This window comes from Haemaphysalis longicornis, unplaced genomic scaffold (genome assembly GCF_048455015.1).
Source record: "Haemaphysalis longicornis isolate Haplotype H1 unplaced genomic scaffold, Haemaphysalis longicornis Haplotype H1 scaffold_1, whole genome shotgun sequence".
Lineage (NCBI taxonomy): Eukaryota > Metazoa > Arthropoda > Arachnida > Ixodida > Ixodidae > Haemaphysalis > Haemaphysalis longicornis.
In genome coordinates, this window is record NW_027526203.1 from 416,276,485 (window position 1) to 416,298,875 (window position 22,391).

Here is a 22,391-nt window from a genome sequence, read left to right on the forward strand (position 1 = left end):
GTCCCTTTAAATGCCTTTTTCTCCTCCGTGTACCTTTCTGCTACTTCATAAGCGCACGGCGAAAGGTGAGTCTGTCAAAATTAGCTATACAGCTCAGAGGAACAATTGTGCATGTATACCACCATTACGAAACTATTCACTGACCGAAAGCATTCGTGCATCCGGGGACTTCAGTGAAAAAAAAAAAAAAAAATTAAAGCCCCTTTCTGAAGAGCAAGATTGTTAGAGCGCTCAGCTTTCTCCCAGGCAATTTGAGCCAAAGCCAAAATCCAAAATCCAAACTGCTTCAGCCGTGTCGGAATGGCGCAATCGGGTAGACGTGGGGTTCCACGACGCGAGGGACCCAGCTTGCAGTCAGACCACGGGAAGCTTTTTTTTTTTTTTTCTTGAGGCGCTTCATGTGTCTTCGCTTATCATCAGCATCGTTTTGTGCAACCCATTTTCTAGTGTTGGCTTCCGTGCAGTGCGTATCGACACATCATCAAACGTCATCACTGAGGCGTGAAGAGCTTCGCTTTAAAAAGCCTCTTCTACAGTCACTTCAGAAATCATGACCCATTACACTCCGTGAAAGTGGATGGCTAGCGAAGCTTTTCACCACGCGTCCTAGAGGTGACACAGAATTTAGGTAAATATCTGCCGTAGTACAACGCGGTTAAACCGAGTTTGTAGAGCGATAGCTAGGTGTCGCGCAGAGGGCGCGCAGTGAACGCGCACACACTTGTGCCGCAAGACAAAACACAGACGCTACTCGTCGCAGACGGCACTGCAGGCGCGAGCGTGCAGGGAACTTACATGCGGCCAGCGCCTCCTTGTAAAATTTTCTGATTACGCGTGCCCTTACTCTTTCCCCATATCTCCTATCTTTCCCCCTACGCACCTATCTCCTTGGAACGAACGAGCGAGTAGACGCTTTAACTGCGCAACCACTCGAGGCGCTGGCTTGACCTTGGATGTCAGATTAACGCTACGGAGAACGAGATGTTTCCTGAGTTTGACCTGGGGTAGCAGGCTTTGTTTAAAAAATAGAAAAAAGGACCGTGGAGGGGCCCACATGATGAAGTGACGGAGAATCGTGTGGATCATCGAGGTTTTGTGTTGGGCAAGGTGCGCTGCTATCAGCATCCAAGTGCCCGCCTCCGCAGGAAATTCCGTTCCCGCCACCAATCGTGCCGCTTTTATAAATGAACCTGCAACAATAAAATCATCTATGACCTGCTATGATGCAGTTTTCCTTATCACACTAAGGACTGGGAGCAGTGATGCGTTCAGTTCAAGCATGCATTATCCTGGGTTTCTCGTGCCAAGAAATGATGGGTGTTTATCAATGTGCGCATTTATTTTCTGGAGATAATTGTTTGTACAAGGATATGTGGGCAGCAAATACGAAGAAAACCCTCGTTATCTAGACAAAACCTAAAAATGATTGCATAAGCTGGATTTTGTCTTGCCTGCCTTTTTTAAGGAAGCGGGAGAAGGAGCGGGTTTGGACCAGGTGTGTAGATTACCCGCAGTCACGCTAACCACATGGAAGCGTAACATATAATTTCAATTTCAATTAGAGGCTAAGAAACGATTAATAGCGCGAAACGTTGCGACAAAAAAATTACGAGGACTCTGTGGTGTAGTCAACGCGAAAACATTAGTGCACAATTGGCGAACGAATATGCGGGTACTGTGAGCGTCCCCATAGCGCCCTGAATGGTTGGTGATTGCTGCGCCGCTGGGGGAGGCGGAGGAGTGAGTGAGAAGATCTGAGTGGGGCGGGTTGAAATGACTGCTATTATTATTATCATCTTTCCCTGTGCGTCTTTTTCTTCCTCTTTCTGTTGCTATAACTGACCGGCTCGGCCAATCACCCTTGTTAGGCGTATATGTCGGCTTAACGTTAGGTAGCCCCAACACTGAGCCTTACGGCCTACCAAACAACGTCAAAATCAATGTACTTTAGGCTGAAAGCACGGCGGGACAACTTTACAGCTCGAAGCGTAACATTAGGCCTAACGTTATGGCTGCACATGCCAGTGTCCTTGCAAGAATGACATTTAGGGAAAATGTAGTTAGCTGCCTGACTAACTACATCTGCTGTAATTAAAATGCTCAAATTAGTCATATATTTCTGAGCGCACGTCTCTCACACACATTTCTGAGTCGATGGTCACAACGTAGTCAGCTCAGACTCAGCTGGAAGCCCTCCATTACGGCGCGCCTCATACCCGCGGTGTAGCTTCGGCGCGTAAAACCCTAGCATCTTGTTTCGACGACGCGTACTTTTCCTGCCACCTGTTATTACAGGAAATAAAACTGCGTGTGACAAATCCTTCAGAGCTTCGTTCAGTGGCATGAATATGACAATCCGAAACAGACACTTCCCCCTCAAGTTCAGAGACTAAGCACGTGCCGACAGGTGTGAGAAATCTTGGCGGTTTTTACTGACTCATAATAGCTATAACAGTGGCACCGCGTAGGTATTCGCTTTTAACATATATTTGATGAGACCGCCGTTTTGAACTAACTTGAGGGCGAGAAAACGGTGCGGGCTTGTTACGTACATACTCAAATATAGAAAACAGCGCTAAGACGGAACGAAGAAAAGGCCAGACGAGACTATGCGCTGACCAACAACAGAAGGTTTATTTTACCGTAGCTGAATCTATATGCCCTGGAGAGAAACAAAACAGAAGAGTGCAGAAATCATAAAAGTGCCTTCGCACGTTTATGATTTCTGATTATGATTATGATATTTATGATTATGATTTCATGCTTTCTGTTTCTCAGGGTATATATTCAGCTACGGTGAAACAAACCCTTTGTTGTTAGTCAGCGCGCAGGCTCGTCTCGCCTTTTCTTTGTTCCGTCTTAGCGCTGTTTTCGATCTTAAAGTTGAAGGCCTTGTTTCGTGGGAGCGGAAGGCCTGTCACCAGCTTTGTGTGTGTGCAAGTACCGCTGGAAGACTGATTAACCTTTCTCAGGCTTCTCAAGTGCAACACATCGGCGATCACCTTGGTTAAGCTGCGCTGAGCCACCCAGTGTATACAACAGGCTTCCCTTAAGGCGATCTCAGTCAGAGCAACTTTTCCGATACGCCGGCCGAACACTTAATTCTGCTGTCGTAACACGAGCCGATATAGAAACGCCTTGTTATAAGACATCGATTTTTACGTACCTTTGGGATCCGTCTCAAAAGGAATTCGCTTATTGCCGATGACCGCGAAAATGCGATCAGGGCGGGTTTTGTGCACTGGTTTGCTAAAGATTTCCGTCCGCGAGGAAAGCCATCTTGATCAACAAGCGATTATTTCAAGGGTCTCCTGCATTGCAACATTGATAGCGAGCTGCTTCCGCTGGGGGAATTGAGAAGAAACCTCACTGCTCCTTCGGGCTCTGTTAGCCGACACTGACTCGTACGTGTTTCACGCTAGAGCTGAAACAAAACAATAACACGCGAAGCTGCTCTGATCTCTGCTGACGGCGAATTGTTGAATCATACTCAAATTTAGCGACGTTAACGAGGTTCCAATAACTACTAAACACGAGGTGGAAAATGCTCTTGAGAAAATGGAGAGAGAGAAAGCTGCAGGAGACGAAAGAATAACCGCGGAGGACCTGATTGATCCATTCTGATCCACAAGAAGGAAGTCGTCAAGGAGGTTGGGAGTTGCAGACCTATCAGTGCACACAAATTGTTTGCTGAGACAATAATAGTTAACCACACGAGCGACACCCTGTACTTAAGGAGAAGAAGGAAGAATAATAATTGCTTTATTTTAAACTAGTTAGGAAAGGGTGTCATTCTTGAGTAGGGGAGGTATCCCTATTCCAGGGCCCCTGTACGATGGGCCGCACTCACGACTCGTCGTGCCAGCTGTCGCTGACCTTCCGTGTCCAACCTGAGCAGTGCACCTTCCCACTTCTCATAAGGGGGAAGGGGCTAGATTTAGGAACGGCTAGTCAACAACTGAAAGCATTCGTGTCATCAATAAATCAACAGGGAAACCCGCAGGGCTTAATAAACGTTTTTGCATGGCATTTATAGATTGCAAAAAAAGCATGTAACCCTGTACACAGTGGTGCAGCACTGGAAGCATAGAAAGGGCAAGGAATAGTCGAGACGTACAGGTGAAACAAAAAGCAAACGAAGCACTGGTGGGAGAGTTTAAGGGGATTTCTCCGCTGTGTGCCTAGGCAGCAACCTCGAAGGGACTTTTCAAGAAAGCCAACCTAAAATAAAATTCGGCCGCAAATACTCTATTTATGCTAGCAGCCGCATAAAATAGAAATTATTCTGCCACAAAACCGTGCTCCGTTTACTTTTTGTTCCACCTGTACTTAGGATATGCGGTCAGGATAATTCGTCACAAGAAGAGTGAACAATTATCTTTCTAGTGGACTCAAGGCTGGATGAGGTCTTGTGAACACTGCGGGCCCATATTTCGCTCTTTTTTGTTTTTAAATATGGGTACATCTTGTAATAGGCCTAGATTTCCCGTTAAGTAATGTGTTAAGTAGCGATGCTTAATTTGTTCCATTATTGTGCTTATCACTATATCGAGATGCATATACAGTGCGTTATTCTTGCTCCTCCGCGCCCTCTTTTTTCTCCATTTCATCCCATTTTGTTCGCTTCCATCTGAAGGAGGAAGCACCGTCGTTAGCGGGGCTGAGCTTTCCAGCATTTCATTACACTTTCTCACTCACTCCGTCTCTCTCTCCCTTTTTCTCGCTGTCTCACTCAGAAAGGTCGCGTATCTGCAAAATTGTTTGCAGCCTGTATGAAGGGCGTATCAAGGAAGTTTGATTGGGAGAAGTCAGGAAAACGAGTAAATGGAGAATACTTGGGTCACTTGGGATCTGCGGACGACACTGTTTTGTTGAGGTAGTCTGAGTGAGGACCACCCGCAAAAATGCTTCAGGAACTGCACTCAGAAAGCACCGTCGTATGGTTAAAAATAGATGTTGGGAAATCGGAAGTAATGTTAAACAGGCATACAGAAAGCCTCGCCTTTAGGCTAAGTAATGAAGTGCTTGAAGATGCAGGTGAACGTAACTATTTTGGAAAATTTAGCAGTGCTGATCCCTACCACGAGCGAAAAATCCGCCACAGAATCAGTGTACGCTTGGGGGAATTCGGCAAGCGTGGTAAATTAAAGGATCCATGAAGACAGAATACAAGTTTGTTTTATTCGAAAGATTTCGCGTTTTATAGTGCCCTCAGCGCTTGTCCGGCAGCAAATGACGCCGTTTGCACTGAGAAATTGCTCAATTTAGGTTAAAATTTTGATTCTCCCGCCCAAATCGTGGGTTTTCGTAATGTCAGCAATGACGTCAGAAGCGCGTGTATTCAAGCCATATTCAAGCGAACTTCCACTGCGACATTCGTGTTTACGGCCTTGCTGTCCGTCAGCCCTCCCAGATGGCGCTTCTATAGTCATCCATGAACTGTTGTCCGCCGTTGCTTTGTTTTTGAGCGTATTTGCACCTGGCTTGTTTTTCTTACTGTAAAAAGTGATCGCCTCGTGAAAACTGGGGTATCCTCGACAAACAGGGTCACGTAAGACAACGCCGCTTACGCCAATCGGCCAGTATCCTGTAAAACAACTTCAAAGCGGCGGAGTGCTGTGCAGCTAAAACAAGCATAGTTCGCCCAGTACCAACAGCAGTGCGCATCGGTACTTCTATGCTTACGTGCGTTTTCGTAACTTTCATTGTTCACCGCACCATTCTTACTGTTGTAAAATGAATATGCGTTACACTTAAGGGCAAATAGTTCGTTCGGAAAGCCTTTAAGCCGTGCCTAATTTGCGTTTGCTTTTTCCGTCCTAAGCCAATCGCACAGCTAAGCTCATGTGACATCATAGGTTCTGTTGCGGGAAATGAGCTAGTGGGTCGCATGGCCATTCCGTTTTTTCCTAGTTATGTAGCTTATTTGAGTGAAATGTGCGTTAACAGTGGTGTCAGTATGATTCTATCGAGGCAATCTTTCGAATGAACCGAACTTGTGTTTTGCCTCATGGCTCCTTTAATGACAAATAACCTACCTCTGTCACTGAAGAGAGTTGCACACAATAAATGCGTAATGATGTTGATGACGTAATGGGCAGAAAATTGGCGCTTTAATAAACCCCTTGAAACAGAACTTGGGGTCAGCCTAACTAGACTTGGAAAGAAGGTTGATAGGAATCCCGCTTCTGGACAGAAAATGAGCGTCCTGGATCAAGGAACAATCCTGTGTGGGAGGCGTTGTAGTTAAAATTAGGAAAAAGAAGTGGACTTTGGCCGGGCAGGTAATACGAAGAACTGACAATTGTTCTGATGTCCAGAATACGATTAGGCTCAAAAGTTTCTTCTGGGCTGTAGCACCACGCAATGCAAGCATGATGCTCGGCATTGCGCATTGAACGCATTGGGGTGAAGCTGAACTACGGGACTGCGAGCGAAGAGACGAAGTTGATTGATTGGAGGGCTTAAAGCGCCGGCGCAACGCAGGCGATGAGGCGCGCCGAAGTGGAGGGCTCCGGATTTATTTTGACCACCTGGGGCTCTTAACCCGGGGCCGAATCTTACACACGGGCGTTTTTGCTTTTCGGCTCCATCAGAAAAGCAGCCGCCGAGGCTGGGAATCGAACCCGCGTCCTTGTGCTCAGAAGCACAACGCCTTAGCCACTGAGCCACCACGGCGGGTGAAGGGACGAAGAAGGGGAAGACAATAACTCAGAGGTGAAATGAGGAAGTCCGGAGGCGAAGATTGGGCTCGGACAGATGTGTTAGCAATATTTTGGTATGAGTATCCCGCACTCTGCAACTATGGGGATGTTGTATGCACTGGTAAACTGTTATTGCATGTTGAGAACAATGAGGGACCCATGCCGGATCCTTGCGAGACGTTTGGTGTTGCCGCTAGTATTTTATTATTGATTGTAGGGTTTAACGCGCCGACGCAACGCAGGCGATGAGGCGCGCCGTAGTGGAGGGCTCCGGATTAATTTTGACCACCTGGGGATCTTCATCGTGCGCCGAAATCTCGTACACACGGGCGTTTTTGCTTTTCGCCTCCATCAGAACAGCGTCCGCCGAGGCCGGGAATCGAACCCGCGACCTCGTGCTTGTTGCCGCTAGTACGAGAGGTTTAATGCACTGACGGTTAGTGTACGAAAAAGGTTCACTGCATTGCTGGTCGGGTGTTTTCCACCGTAATGTTATTTGAACGTTTCGCGCTCTTTTTTGTCTTTTGTGCTTCGTAACAGGTAGTTTCAGTGGACGCGTAGGATCTAGTTTCGGAATTTTTTTTCTAAGGGGGGTTGAGTGTTTTTATTGCGTGAATGTTTTTTTTTTTAATATTGTTAGTTTCACGCATGTCACGATTGCTCAATCATCCCATTTTTTCTTTCACCTCCTCTCTCCAATTACTTCTGTGGGGAGGCTGAGATGCGTCAATAGTTCCGTTCACTGACGGTAAACGTTCAGTACGACGAGGGTTGAATGTTCCTTCGTGAGTTTTAGGTTGCGAAGAGAAGTGTAAATTGAGCGGTCACATGACTTGTCATTCGAGGGGCAGTAGGCATTCTTGCTCCCTCGCAGCAGCGTGGAATGTCTTCTTCCAGTTTGCAAATCATCCTAAGGTCATCGTGAGGCGTATTAACGCATACCTTGTCCGCTGCACACGCTGGCTGTCGCAGGACTACGCCCAGGACTCGCGGCGCTTCGTGCTGCTGAGCGTGGCGCTGCTGGTGGCCCTGGCACTGCTGGTGCTGCTGGCACTGGTACCGGCCGAGGCCCTTCTGAGACGCTGGACGCTACCGCTGGGCCTTGTGGGCTGGCTTCTGGTGGCCGCCCCGACGGTCACCTGGACGCTGGCCAAGCCCCACGTGTCACTCGTAGACCCGCTGGCACCCGCCTTCGTGGCCGCATTCCTGCTGCACGTCGTGCTGCCGCTGCGCCCGCTCGCCGCGCTGCTCCTGGGCCCAGCGAGCTCGGCCGGTCTGCTGGTCGCCACCGCGCTACTGGCCGACTGGGACACGCGACACTTTGGCTGCCAGGTCAGTGAGTTTTGGGACGCCTGTAGTGAAAAAATTTCGTGCAGTCGCTAAGCAGTATTAAAACCAAGAGGGACGAAACCCGAAGGAAGGGGGTTACATTAATTAGATTTGTTTACTATTGAAGTTGGTCAAGATTATACATTGCACTGGGGTACGAGAATATAGGTTGGCAGGAGCCAACCTATATTCTCGTACCCCAGCAATGACAGGGACCCATACCGGTTACCATGGCTGAGACGACTTGCCGCTCTTTCTCTCTCTCTCACTCGGCCTACGTGGCCTCCGCATCTTACAGAGATGGCAAAATTACTTCTAAAAAGTAACTAAATTACATTACTCATTACTTTCCTCGAATTTTCTGAAATATAATTAAATTACAGTAGAAATTGCAGGTGACCGAAAGTAATGACAGTACATTACTATTACTTTTCAAAAGTAATGAAATTACTTTGAAACGCATGAAAAGGGGACGAAGAGGCACGAGAAAGCAGGCAGAGCTCTCGTCGAAGCGTTGTTTTCTTCGCGTTCGTAGAGTTCCAATGCCCAGAGACTCTCTGGGCATTGGAACTCTACTTGGTGAACTTTTCTTGGTCAACTTTTTATGTCGTAAGAGAAGCAGACAGCCTGTATCCTAGTCAAAGGTAATTGGAAAGGTAATGAGTAATATCCATTAAATTACTGGCGTGAAGTAGTTTGATTGATTGATTGTAGGGTTTAACGCGCCGACGCAACGCAGGCGATAAGGCGCGCCGTAGTGGAGGGCTACGGATTAATTTTGACCACTTTGGGATCTTTACGTGCGCCGAAACCTCGTACACACGGGCGTTTTTGCTTTTCGCCTCCATCAGAAAAGCGGCAGCCGCGGCCGGGAATCGAACCCGCGACCTCGGCCTGCAGTAATTTATTACATTACTGAATTACCAACACTCAAAAGTAATTAATTACATTACTCATACCACAGAAAGTAATTTAATTGTTGTAATTTAATTACTGTCAAGTCTGGCCTCTGGACGCTCTGAACACGGCCAAGCCATCTTTTATTCGCTCCTCGAACACTTACTAAACGCATTTTTCCTCAAGAGTTCAAGTGAAAGCGAACAAATAACCGCCATTGGCTCTCGAAGTTTGTAGGAAGGGGTGACATGAGATGAAAATACGGACGCACCCCTCGAGTTTCCTAGTAACAGGGAAAAGAGGCCGGTGACAACCTCGGGTTGATCAGGCGTGAAGGCCCCCTGCGGAAAGCAGCGTGCTTGATGAAGTTGACGCCCTTCGGCTGATCGCTGCCTCTGATGGGGGAGTCAGAAACTACGGCAACTTCGCAACAGCCCACTCCTGATAACATTGTGGCGAGGCGACGTCCCTGCCTCTCAATTATTTCTCGTGTTATGTGCTTTTAATGCGTAGCATTAATTGACTAGTTACTTGTATTCCCTGGCTTTACGCTTTTGCCGCGCACCCCTGCTCCACACTTACTTCACGCGCTTATCGTGTGTTCAGCGTCCAGCTGCGCACTTTGTCGCCTCTGCCTTCTCTCTCTACCGGAAGACTTTGCTCGGGATTTTGTCCTTTTGCACTCCTCCGTACCGCCGGAGCCTCTTCGACGCACCACCGGGGGAATTAAATTAAAAATGGAGAGGCCGAATGACTGCTCCGAGAGCGAGCGCAAGCCACGTGGCCACTTTCAAGTGCGAGCCCAATTACACGGTTGTGTCGTCTACTACTGCTACAATCTATGCACATTTTACTTCACCCGCCGCGGTGGCTCAGTGGCTAAGGCTTTGTGGTGCTGAGCCCAAGAACGAGGGTTCGGTTCCCGGCCGCGGCGGCCGCTTTTCTGATGGATGCTAAAAGCAAAAACACCCGAGTGTTCGAGATTTCGGCGCACGTTAAAGATCCCCGGATGGTCAAAATTAATCCGGAGTCCCCCACTACGGCGTGCCGCATTACCTGTATAGTTTCGGCGCGTTAAAACCCATCATGATCATGATAATGAACAATTTGCTTCATCGAAACAATTTTACACCGGCGCAGAAATCTCGAATGATGGAGCAAGCGGCAGTTGATGATATAGTCTCAGTTATCACTTTAGGAGACTACGTATCACTCGATAAGCTCCTAAGACAAAAAAATTGGTGCAAATATTTGGACAGTTGTCTACTAATGCGTAAAGCCTTTTCAGCTCCTCTACTATATGCGAAACTCCTTTAGAGCCAGCTTCGCAACTGTACACAAATGCATCACTGAAAAAACATTCTGTGAAGAGAAATATAGCCTGTCTTAGCTGTCTTAAAGCAATATAAGCTGTATGGGGGCCCCAGGGACTTTAATAATTGCCTCCATGAGACACCATGCATTCCTACAAAACTACAAACACCAATTTTTTAAAAAGTCGGCTACACTACTTAACAGAAATGCATTGCTAGCAAGACATTTGTTGATGAGCAATCTACGCTAGCTTCACGGACGACTCCAAATGCAAAAATAGAACGCAAGCCTGAATTTTCACTTTTAACCTTGATTTTATGAACCATTGTAAACCCTCACACGTACATACCTCAGTAATCCGTAATTTCAGTCTAGAAGATCACTTTGGGTTTCACAGACGATATTCCTGACCTTGGAATGAGTTAGCAGCACTCAGTTTATAGGTAGCTTTGTTTCTTCCCACTAGGTATGATGCATTCGGGTCCGACTACAGAATAATGCGTACAATTCCCGCATGTTGTTTCGTTGTCTTCATTGGTATATCGATGTTTGGGGAATTTTTCGCGAAGTGTCCGCCTAGCTGCGAGCAGCGGTTAATCCAGTGCGGCGCCTGCGTGTGTCCTTCCTACCGTATTGCTCTGTCCCTTCCCCCGTACCCATTGTCCCACTCAGAGGCACGGGCGCAAAATGTGACAGCTGCTGAGCCCTCTGGCAACGGCGCTGTGCGCAGGTGGCGGCGGGGGCGGTGTTTCTGTCGATGGCGACGGCTGCGGGCTGGTACCACCGGCACATGCGGGACGCCGCCCAGAGCGGAAGTTTCGCATCCACCCAGGAGTGCATCGAGGCCCGAATCAAGCTGGAGTATGAGAAAGAGCAGCAGGTAGGGACTGCGGCCCAGAACGTTTACGCGCCTCGGAGCGTGCGCTCCGCTGTGCGCGCAGCTTGGACGCCGGAAAATACAGGAAGGTGGTGAGGGAGGGTACGCGTGCGCGGGATCGGCAGCTTCGTGATGAATAGTCGCTTCGCGCGCGCAAAACGAAAAATTCGTGACGCGCGCTGCGCCGTCTGTTCCTCGTAATTAAGGAGGTAAAACGGAATGAGCTAAGTTATTCGCGCGGTGCTAAAGAGCGCAACTTCGCGAGATTCCCGTGCAGGGAACAAATGTAAAGAAAATGGAAAGAAAATCAGTACAGCGTCATAACATTGCATTTCGGTGCCGTGCTAGGAACAAAAATGAACTCAAAGAAAAAAAAAAAGATGTTGCTTTACGCTGTCAGCAACGGTAAAATTTGCGCATTGCGGCTCTGATATTTGTATTCAGATAACTTTTGACTAATTGAGGGTGTCAGCGTTTGTGCATGCTTCGGGGTGTTTAAAACTTCTCTCGTGCGGTTGCTTATAGTACAAGACCAAAATGCAAGCAAATACAATCGACAAGCAAATAGAGACCCACCAGCTAACATTTGGCGAGAAAAAGCTGTCGAAAACTTCGCTAATTCTTTTTTATTTCCAATACAAAACGCTTGCTTGTCAAACATTTCGTAAATGTTGTGGTTATACCGTTTGGCTGCCCCAACCACGAAATATCGTGCGCCAGCAGAGTATTCCTTCCTGTTTGTAAAGCGCGTATACCATACCCCAAAATGTGGGTATGTGCTACTCTGTGTACTTGTGCAACAGTTTGCTAGGCTTCAGAGTGCGCGTACTGGATTCAGACTACGTGAGATGTGTGGTGACGGATGTGATGATCACTGGGTTGGGCAGGAAACCTTCGGCTTTGAAGAAGTGGACTAAATAAACTTTACCATTCCTTCCTAGAGAGAGACGAGAGAAGCGCAAAAGCTTTCTCGCATCAGAACTGCTTCAAAAATGCGCCAGAACCTTCGGTAAAAGTGCGTCCAACCTATCGCTGAAAGTGCGTCCAATCGATTGTCAAACCTTCAAAGACCACAACCGCAAACGAAGAACGAACCCATGCGGCGCTTTTTCGCGCGCTAAGTAAACGCGTCTACGAGCCACTTAAATATATACCGGTACGTGGTTTATGAGATACAAGAGTGCTGTTGTACCCCTTCATGATCGATGCGTGTATTGTCTTATCTAGAACCAGTCGTTTCTCGCGATTTTCAAGTAACCGTTTTGACACAATGGAAGCCCTGTTGCACGCATGCGCCGTGCGTCCAGAGATCTTATGAGAGCTTTTCGGTTGACCAACCCGTCTATGGGGAAATGCATGAGTTTTTTGTCAGGACGCCATCGGTCCCACAAAGAAAGCTTTCGCTTTAAAATTTCAGCCCCTGAAGGTGTCGCGTAGGTAGGCATCTGGTCGTACACATACTGGAAATCAAAGCAGCGCAACCTAAATAAGGACCAAAGGGAGGTGAGAAACACACATCTGTGTGGGTCGTTTCCCCTCAGTCCTTCTTTAAGCCGAGTTGGTTTTATTTTCAAGGCGTCGTCGAGGTGGGCGAGGCAGGTATGCCATTTTAGGCCAGCTAGAAAAGTGCCCGTGGCCCTTTGGAACGCTAAAGGTGCTGCGCTCTGCACAAAAGACACCCCTTTGAATTCGTCCGGATTGTCTGGCGTTATAAACGCTGTCGTCTCGCGGTCTTTTCCGTCCACTTTATTTTGCAAGTAGCCATTTTCAGGTCCGCGGAAGAAAAGCACTTTGCATTTCAGATGCGGTCCAAGGCGTCGTCAGTTCGTGGTGCGGGCGCACCTCTTTTGCTGTGATTTTGTTCGGTCGTCGGTAGTCAACGCAGAACGCTTATATGCCGCCCTTTTTCTGCACGAGAACAACTGGGCAGCCCAATAAACGCTTTTCGATGGCTGCATGATGTCGTCGTTAAGCATGTCTCTAACTTGACTCTGAATAACTTCCGGCTTGTTCGACTGTCGCTGCGGCTGGCGAAGCGAATACCTTGTTTACACTCCTCTCTTGCCACAGCTGGTCGAGGTAAAAAAAATGAGTAGCCGCGCGAGCGTTTTCTGATCCTGACTGAAAATCGGCGAAAGGGATTGACCACTGCTTTCTTTAGTTTCTTCAAGGAAACGAGTGATGGCTCCTTGTTAAAATGTTGATATTCCTAAGTAAAGTTAGTGATCAGAACTAGCGTTTTTCTATGTTGCAAACGGCCAGTGACGCTTGCGTCAGAGGCACCACCATGGAAAAGGAGACCTTGGTCCCTCTCTGCGACAGCGCCAGAGTAAGGTGTAGCATCTGGACAGTACACAGTGATTATCAGTCTTGGACGGCTTTGGAGGCTGACATGGCTTCAGCAATCCTTAATGCGGAACGCTGTAGGGACCACTCAACGGCGAGATTGGATGATAAGTTTATTGACTTCGCTTGTAAATTTACTGTTGCTCCGTTGACCGCCAAAAACTGTATGCTTAAAATTACGTCACGAGATAAGTTCGGCAAGATAAAAAAACGAAGTGGTGTGTGCAGCGCCGTTAGTGGGGTAGTGGGGATAAGTTGCGTTTACGTTCCACTGGGCGGAGGGAGATGACCCTAGTGGGCGTCATGTAAGGACCGCCTACATTTCATCATCTTCATCGTCATCGTCAGCCTATTCAGGTCCACTGCAGGACGAAGGCCTCTCGCATTGAACTTCAACCGCTCCTGTATTGCGCTGCTCGAGCCCACAGTTTACCCCGAATTTCTGTATTTCATCTCTCCATCGGGTTAATGGCCTTCTCCTTCTTCTAGACCCACCTCTTGATATCCACTCTGTTATCCTAATTGTCAACCGGTTGTCGGCTCGTCTCACTACATGGCCGGCCCAAGTCCATTTATTTTCCTTTACTTTAACTATGATATCGTCAACTCTTGTCTGTTCTCTGGTCCAGGTAGCTCGTTTCCTGTCCTTGGGGGTTACTCCTAAAATTATTCGTTCCATGGCCCGTTGAGCCGACCTAAGTTTGCTTTCTAGTTGTTTAGTAAGGCAAGTTTCAGCTCCGTACGTCATAACCGGCAGTTTGCTCTGGTTGTAGATTATTTTTCTTTTGAGTGCTAGAGGTAGCTTACTTTTCGTTATTCGGGAGTACTTGCCGAATGCTCCCCAACTCATACCTATTCGGCGGCGGATTTCTCTCTCGTGGTTGGGGTCAGCACTAACCATCTATCCGAGGTAGTTATATGCTTTTACTTCTTTTAGCGTTTCATTTCCTGTGCTAAAAAAGACGTTTTTGGCATGCTTCTTCCTCCTTACTTCAGATTTATTGATATTTATTTTTAGCCTCACGGCCATGCTTTCTGATTGTAGTTCCTCAAGCACTGTTTGCATGTGTTCTGCAGTCTCACTCAGCAATACTATGTCGCCAGCAAACCTCAAATGGCTCAAGTTTTCCCCGTTTATCCTTAATTCTAAGTTTTCCTAGTCTAGCTTTCTAAGTGCCCCCCCCCACCCTTCCCCCCAGACATGCTGTGAATAGGTTTGGCGAGATGGTATCTCCCTGTCTCACTCCCTTTCGGATCGGAAATTTATAGCTTTTCTTGTGGAGGGTTATCCTGCCCATGCATTCTTTATACATGTCTTCTAGAAGTTTTATGTAGGTTTCCTCTATCTTTTGCTCTTTTAGTGCTTCTAGCACGGTACCGGTGAGTACGGAATCAAACGCTTTCTCATAATCTATAAATGCCATGTGAAGGGGTTTACTGTGCTCTGCGGATTTTTCTATTACTTGATTGGCGACATCGATGTGATCCATGAATGAGTACGCCTTCCTAAACCAAGCCTACTATCTGGGTTGTTGGCAACCCAGGCTGTCACCTATGTAGCTACCTATAGCTTTGGTAAAAACAGCTTGTAAACAGCTGAGAGTAGGCTGATGGGTCTGCAATTCTCGAGGTCCTTGGGATCTTCCTTCTTATGAATCAGAATAATGTGGGCGTTTTTCCAGGCTATGGGCTATTTTTGAGTATTCAAGCATTCCTAAAATAGTAAAGCAAGCTTTTACAATACAATATATCCTACCTCCTTCAAAAGATACGCGGTTATGCCGTCGTCACTTGCAGCTTTTTCTATTTTTATGCCTGTGAGAGCATTTCCAACTTCGCCTCTAGGTAGTAGTGGGCTATCGCAAGTTGAGCTTGTACTCTCAGTAGTTTCCCCTGGTCTAACGTCGCTGGTATACAGCCTGGTGTAGAATCGCTGTGCTACCTTTATTATCTCGTCCAAGTTGTGCGTAATGTTACCCTGCTCGTCTCTGAGTGCGTACATCCTGTCTTTGCAAATGGCTAGCTTTTTCTTAGTTGCTTTCAAGCTTCCCTCCATTTGCAGCGTTTCCTCGATCACTGCCATGTTATATGCACGAATGTCGTTTGTTTTACTTGTGTTAATCAGTTTCGAAAGCTCGGCATCTGATCCGTCGTACTTGACCATTTCATGTTCTTACGGTTGGAAATTAGTTTATTCGTTTTCACAATTCGTTTTCCAGTTTGTTTCCTACATGTTGCTGCTCCCAAAGCTGGTGCTGATTCACTGAATGTCGATGTCAGGTTATCATTTATCTTGTCTACACTGACTTCGTTCTGCTCGTTCAGAAGCGCGAGTTTTATTTTGAAGAGCTATTTTAAACTCCTGCGATCTAGCTCTAAATGACTTCATGCGGGGTTTCTCAGTTTTCACGAGTTTCCTGCTTTGTCTTTTGAGATTAAACCTCAGCTTGCATCTAACCATCCTATGATTGTTGCTCCGAATCTTACTTAACACCTCTACGATTTGCACGATACGTGGGTTGTGACTTAAAATGAAGTCAATTTCGTTTTTTTGTTGTACAATCAGGACTTTTACATGTTCATTCCCTATTCTTTCATTTGTAGAAGAATGTGCTCATCAACCTCAGGTCTTTTCTCTCTTCAAATCCCACAGGTGTATCTCCTCGACTGTTGCGATTGTCTATTCCGAAGTTTCGCAGTAACCTTTCTCCCATTTGCTTCTTACCGACCTTTGCGTTAAAGTCTCCCATCACAACCGCGAACTGCGTTGTTGCCTTCTTCATTGATGATTCGACATCATAGTAGAAGCTGTCTACGGCTTTGTCATCATAGCTGGTTGTTGCCGCACAGGCTTGTACTATCACCCGCCGCGGTGGCTCAGTGGCTAAGGCGTTGCGCTGCTGAGCACAAGGTCGCGGGTTCGATTCCCGGCCGCGGCGGCCGCTTTTCTGATGGAGGCGAAAAGCAAAAACGCCCGTGTGTACGAGATTTCGGCGCACGTTAAAGATCCCCAGGTGGTCAAAATTAATCCGGAGCCCTCCACTACGGCGCGCCTCATCGCCTGCGCTGCGTCGGCGCGTTAAACCCTACAATCAATCAGGCTTGTACTATCTTTAATCTGTACGGCTTGTTTAGCTTGATCACTACAGCCGCGACCCTCTCGCTAATGCGGAAAAAAGTCCTCTACGTTTCCAGCTCTTTATCTGCTGATTAAAAATCTCTCCCCCCTCCCCTCCCCCGTGTTTTTTCTTCTCTTGGGGTTCACTATAGAACAGCAGAATATGCCCGCTAGTGAGCTCCAAGAAGCCTTCTCCTGTCCTTCTAACTTCGCCTAATCCTACAATATCCCACTTAATGTCCGAGAGCTCCTCTAGTAGTACAGCTAAGCTTCCCTCACTAGACATGGTGCGTTCGTTGAACGTTGCCAGGGCAAATTTCCAAAGGCGGCCTGACCGGACCCGGAGATTCTTAGCACCCTCTGCTGTATCACTGGCCTGACCGCCGCCGTAAACAGGTGCTCTACAGCTGCTGAGGACTGAGGGCCGAGAGTTGAATTGGTCAGTCATGGGAGGTGGCGGCCAATTACTACACCACCAGGGTGGCCAGATCCTTCTCCGTTGAGAAAGTGCGGTTTGTGTCCCTAAGAGGCGTCCTAACATGGTGGAACCTTTTTAGTGTAGCCCTTTAGGCATCCGGGATGATGGTTACTTCCGGAGCAGGCAGCACTCCATACCTACATGTGTTGGGCACAGAGAGCCAGACGAAAAAGAGCGAAAGAGCGAGAGAAGCTTACCGCGGACGACGTTGCCACGCACGCCTGCAGTGATACTAAGCCATCGTTTGTCGGTTTGGCTTTCTATATACGCACGGTTCTGAAAGAATAAGCTGAGACGCTGTGCTACTGATGAGATCCACGGACGTCTGGCCGTTGGAAAGCTAAGCCACGCGCTCAAGTGTATAGCTACGAAAAAAGAAATTTCACATTTGAAATCAAAATTTGTGACAAACCTAAAGGGTGACAAACCTAAATTTCTCACATTTTAAAGCAAAAGCTCTAAATGAGCCATTAAAAACAAACAGGCGCCGTCGGTGTTGTCTCTAACTGCTCCTAAATCTTCCTTTTTGGGTGCTTCGCACTCGATTGCACGTGCCGCACCCCTTCGCGAGCCTCATAAAAAATAAAACAGAAAAAGAAAAGCAGCTGTTAAAGCATGTGCATGGGCAGAGGGCGCTGAGGCTGCAGCGGCCGCTGTTGAGCGTCCAGCGGCAGAGGCAGGTGGTATGCAGCCGCTCTCCTTGTCTCCCAGTACACCACAAATGAAGCGAGGGATTGGAAGCACGAATCCAAATGAGCGCAAATCCACAGCGCAAAACACAGCTTTTAAGAAAGGCTCAGGCGTCCTCAGATTTTTCTTCAGCTTCTAACCGAATTCTTGTCGGCTAGAGTGTCTACCAGTGCCGCAACATGATGGTCTTCAATTTACAACCGCACGTCTGGCTTATTTGGCTGTTTTGAGTCTCGCAACGGGAAGGGAAATGGCCATTTGGTGTAGACGCGCAAAAAAATTTTGCGTGGTTACTTAATAGCCGGCAGTCCCCTTTTGCTGTAGAAATCTGGCGAAACCTATTGCGGTGGCTCAGTAGTTAAGGCGTCGTGCTGTTGAGCGTGAGGAGCCCGGTACGACCCCCGCCAAGCGACCGTTTTTATGGTGGAGGCTAAAAACGAAGAAGCCGTATGTATTCCGAAATTTTGGCGCACCTTAAATATCCGCAGTAGGTCAATATTAATCTGTACTCCTTCCCTACAGCGCTTCTCTCTCTCCCTCTCTCTCTCTCTCTCTCTCTCTCTCTCTCTCTCTCTCTCTCTCTCTCTCTCTCTCTCTCTCTCTCTCTCTCTCTCTCTCTCTCTCTCTCTCTCTCTCTCTCTCTCTCTCTCTCTCTCTCTCTCTCCAAACGTGAACACCAGGGCTAGAAATATAGAGAGGTAAGAACAACTACAAATATTTAGTTTTCCTTCTGTCTCTCACAGGTGACGTTGAGCAAAAAAAAAAAAAACAAAAAAAAACAGGGACGATATACAGTAGTCATTAACTTTCAGCTTAAATTCAGACATGCATCCAGGCAAAGCACTCATTTAATATTTTAATAACACTATTTTGAGGGCCCTGAAACAGTACTACTGTGATGCTTTTAGCGTGGAGTATTAAAGGCTTCGCGGCCTTTCTTTCTTCCTACGCAAATTCATGAAAGAAAAGAAAAATAGGCCTCATCAGTTTAACATGTCATGTGGCGCTGCATACTAAACGATGAATGGCATGGTGCTGGAGTACCGCATAAGCTTTCTAAACGTTTCATCTTGCCTACAATGTGTGTGCAAGGAACAACTGCCGTCATGCCTCCCTGATTTTGGCTGTCATGCGAGCGAAGGCACAGTGCAATACTGACAGCGCACATCATTAGCACATAGTGAGTGAATCAATGCTCGTGGACTGCTGTTCTTCATTTAGAGGCTCAAAGGCGGGTGAGCAAACAGGGCCGGCGCCGTGTGTATTTGCTCTGTGCACCGGTCTCGTTCAGTTTACTTTTCTCCGACGCCCACGCACCCACCAGACTTGATGGCCTGTCCAGTCATCTTCACAGTTTTGCACTTTCTTGCCGTCGTAACCTTTTATCTAGCCTAGAGCTTCACTGGCCTCGCTTTTCCTGCTTTGGCGCTATTCTTTCTTTCATTATGACGAGCTTCACAGAGTACACTCTACAAATTAAAACTACAGGAACCTCATTAAGATTATGCAGAAGATGTGAATGAAATAGTTGCCTAGACTGTTAAATAACTTGTCCGTGATACCGATATGCCGGTACATTGTGACGGACCGAAACCTTTTTGGGTGACGGTTTCCGGTGTCACTGGTAGTTTAGTGTCTCAATGCGCTCGTATTATTAAGTACACGGCGCCAGTGTTTACAACAGGGTATTGACGTTTAAAGCAGAAGCCACCGTTTTCATTGATTAGCTACGTGGGACTTCGCCGCCATACGTTGAGAAAGCAAAACTATATAAAGCGGCACACTGAAAAGAGTGTGATGCCTAAAGGGAACATGAAAACAACATACAACCTTGCCTTGTTTAAAATAACTCATCTTTGCTGACTTGCCCAACTTTATCCTGTCCCGAAGCGCGTCGTTTTCAAGAAAAACAAAAATGAAAAGATGAGAAATATTAAAAAAACTTTAGAATTTCACCCTATACGTCACCAGTGACATAACAAGCGACAAACAAAAAAAAATCAAACGTCCCTTTTCCTTCAAAACGAAAACGCAAAACACGCGAAGCTTGATGGTAAACACGCAACGCACAACGACAACTGAGGCTGAACTTCATCCAACGCATCTTATAAGTACATATATGCCTACTGTTGCTTCTATTTACAACACTTTTTATTTTCATTTTTTTCGTTTTTCAATACTTTACAATTACAAAACTTTCATTTTTTTTTTTACGCTCACGAGCGCATGCCAGCATAAACACCTGCTCTTCGGCTGAACAAACACCCCATGACCTACCCATAGACCTTCGAACATAAATTCAGGTCAACATCATGATCAGAGCTCCTTAATGTGGGCCGCTGTCGAGTTGTATGGCGTTTACCATACACACATCGCGCGTACAAGTCATCTATTTCAAGTGTTGTCAGTGTGGAAACCCCATGTTAACATTAAATAGGTGAGATCAAACGGAGCTAGAGGCACCACACACACCAGTTTCTGTGACGTCATGGGAAGAGCTCCGAGAAGCTTCTGGTGAGTAAGTAACCACTAATTAAGCAGTTTTCCTTATTATCTAGGTTAATCGTTCGAAGCTTGCGTTACATTGGTATTATTGTTATTATGGCGTCCCTATCGTTCACGGTGTAAGAATATTTAGGTGCTGACATTGCACGCGGCGGCGCGGCCAGATCTTGTTCGCCGCTCCATTAGCTTCTCCGGAACGCCGGCCAGAGTGCGCCCCGTCACGAGGGCCTGTCTGCTCGTCGAGCTACGGCAGCCGTAATGCAGTTGCTGTGGGATCGTTCGGCGGAGCGGCGTGTACGTGAAGGGTTTTTTAATTGCAGATAGGCACAGACAGGTTGAAAATGCTGTCGACACCAAATAATTTTGGGCTACTTTCATTTTTTACTCACAGAACTGCAGCAGTGCGCAGAACAGCAGCGGAGAACGCGGTCGTGCGACCATTCAGAGCTGCGGTCGTGCGGCCCTTCCGAGCTCGTTGTCGAAACGCTTCTATTGCGAAAAATGTTTGTTTCGCTCATCCGCACGACTCCCGAGAGCGTAGTTACTTTGCCGCCTTTTAAAATAAAAGGTTGTTCTAAACGCACACACTCGCCATTTTGGGCCGAAGAGCCTACGCGTAGCATAAAATGTTGCTTGAGCAGTGTAAATCGCCCAAGGTGTGAGGTGGTAATGCCCGCCGTGTAGAGAATATAGTAAAATTCGTCCAACTGTGGTTCTTTAACGTGTCCAGAGACGTCAGTGGTGTTACCGTATTAATTCGCCTGTATCAAAAATGCTACCTCCATAGCTAGGCACACAACCCGCGCTGCTTTGCTGTGTAGCGGGACGCCTCCGCTGTTGTATGCGCGAGGGCCCGGAACGAAGCTAAACCAAGACAATACATATGCGACATTTTAATGGCTAAGGCACTGCAGTGCTGCTTACTTGACGCGAAAATGGTCAATGAAAATTTCCCAAGCGTTTCTCTATGAAGCTCAGCTTTCATGACGATACCGGCGGTGCTGAGCGGTTGTCTATATCACGGAAACAAAGGCGCGCATGCCCAGATATAAAATATTGACTCGACTCTAAACTGGAATTGGCGGATGTCAGTTTGGAATAATTGCAGTCAGCGTGGTTCGTGGACCACAAAATTCTCCACCGAACTTAGTAGGGTCACGGCAAATTATACAGCTTTATAAACGTATTATGTTAAACCAAAATGTGCAGCGGGTAAAAACGGGGCCCGCGATAACTGTATAAATTTAACCGCATCGCTGCCATGGCATACGGCGTGTGGTGTTCCAGTGTAAAATGCTTCTTTGAAAACACATGCAAGATACCGGCATCGGTAGCCGCAATTATTTCTAATAAATTTGGAACTTTGGCTAACTGGTTCTTTCGCACATTTTGACAAAAAGAACTGCTCGTAGACAACGGCGAATAAAGGAAAATACAAGAGCTCGTGTTCGGGTTTACTTTCTTTGTCCTTATCTATGCACGGTTTTTTTTTTTTTTGTCAAAATTTGCGGAAGACTCAATTATTTCATCCGGGGATCTTGTGACCTCCAGACTTTTGATACCGTGAGATTTTACTGATCAGGGAGCTCAATCGAACAACATAAGTGTAATACTGACTGCGGCATCAGCAAAAGAATGCAACTGGTGCCCGTGTTCGGTACGATTTGAATAATCCCATTTTGTCCTACTTTGAAGTCTTGCATTGCGGTGTCTTATTTCCCACAGTGGCGTATCCAGAAATTATTTTCGGGGGTTGCTATACGCCAAAGGTAAAAAAAATAAAAAGAAATAGATCTTGCGGCGAAAAAATATTAGTTTTTCTTTTTGGTTTGTTTAGTTAATTTTAGTTTGTGTTATTTGTTTTGTCGACGTAATATCTGCACAAAAATACGGGCACGTAAAGCGCTCTGAAGAACCCTACTTCTGAACAAACCAACATTCTTGTTATCCTTGTTTTTACATTTTAATATAACTATTCGGTGTGTTAATAGCATTGCTCTCTTTAGGCCCCTGATTACGCATGTATACATTCAGCATAAGGATAAAAAAATTATTTTTATTCTGCAGGAAAGCCAAAATAGCCGTTATGTGTAACACACATTTTTAACTACAAGTCGCCTTTCTTGCTGGAAA

General features: G+C 46.8%; 1 protein-coding gene across 1 annotated transcript in view; it reads left to right on the plus strand.

The window, feature by feature from the left end:
• Window positions 1-22,391, plus strand: part of Ac76e (adenylate cyclase type 2 Ac76E) — a 597,242-nt gene that overhangs the window by 186,843 nt on the left and 388,008 nt on the right. The window contains exons 3-4 of the mRNA XM_077687138.1: window positions 7,677-8,036; window positions 10,975-11,124. Of these exons, the coding sequence (XP_077543264.1) occupies window positions 7,677-8,036; window positions 10,975-11,124 (510 nt within the window). The remainder of the gene's footprint in view (window positions 1-7,676; window positions 8,037-10,974; window positions 11,125-22,391) is intronic.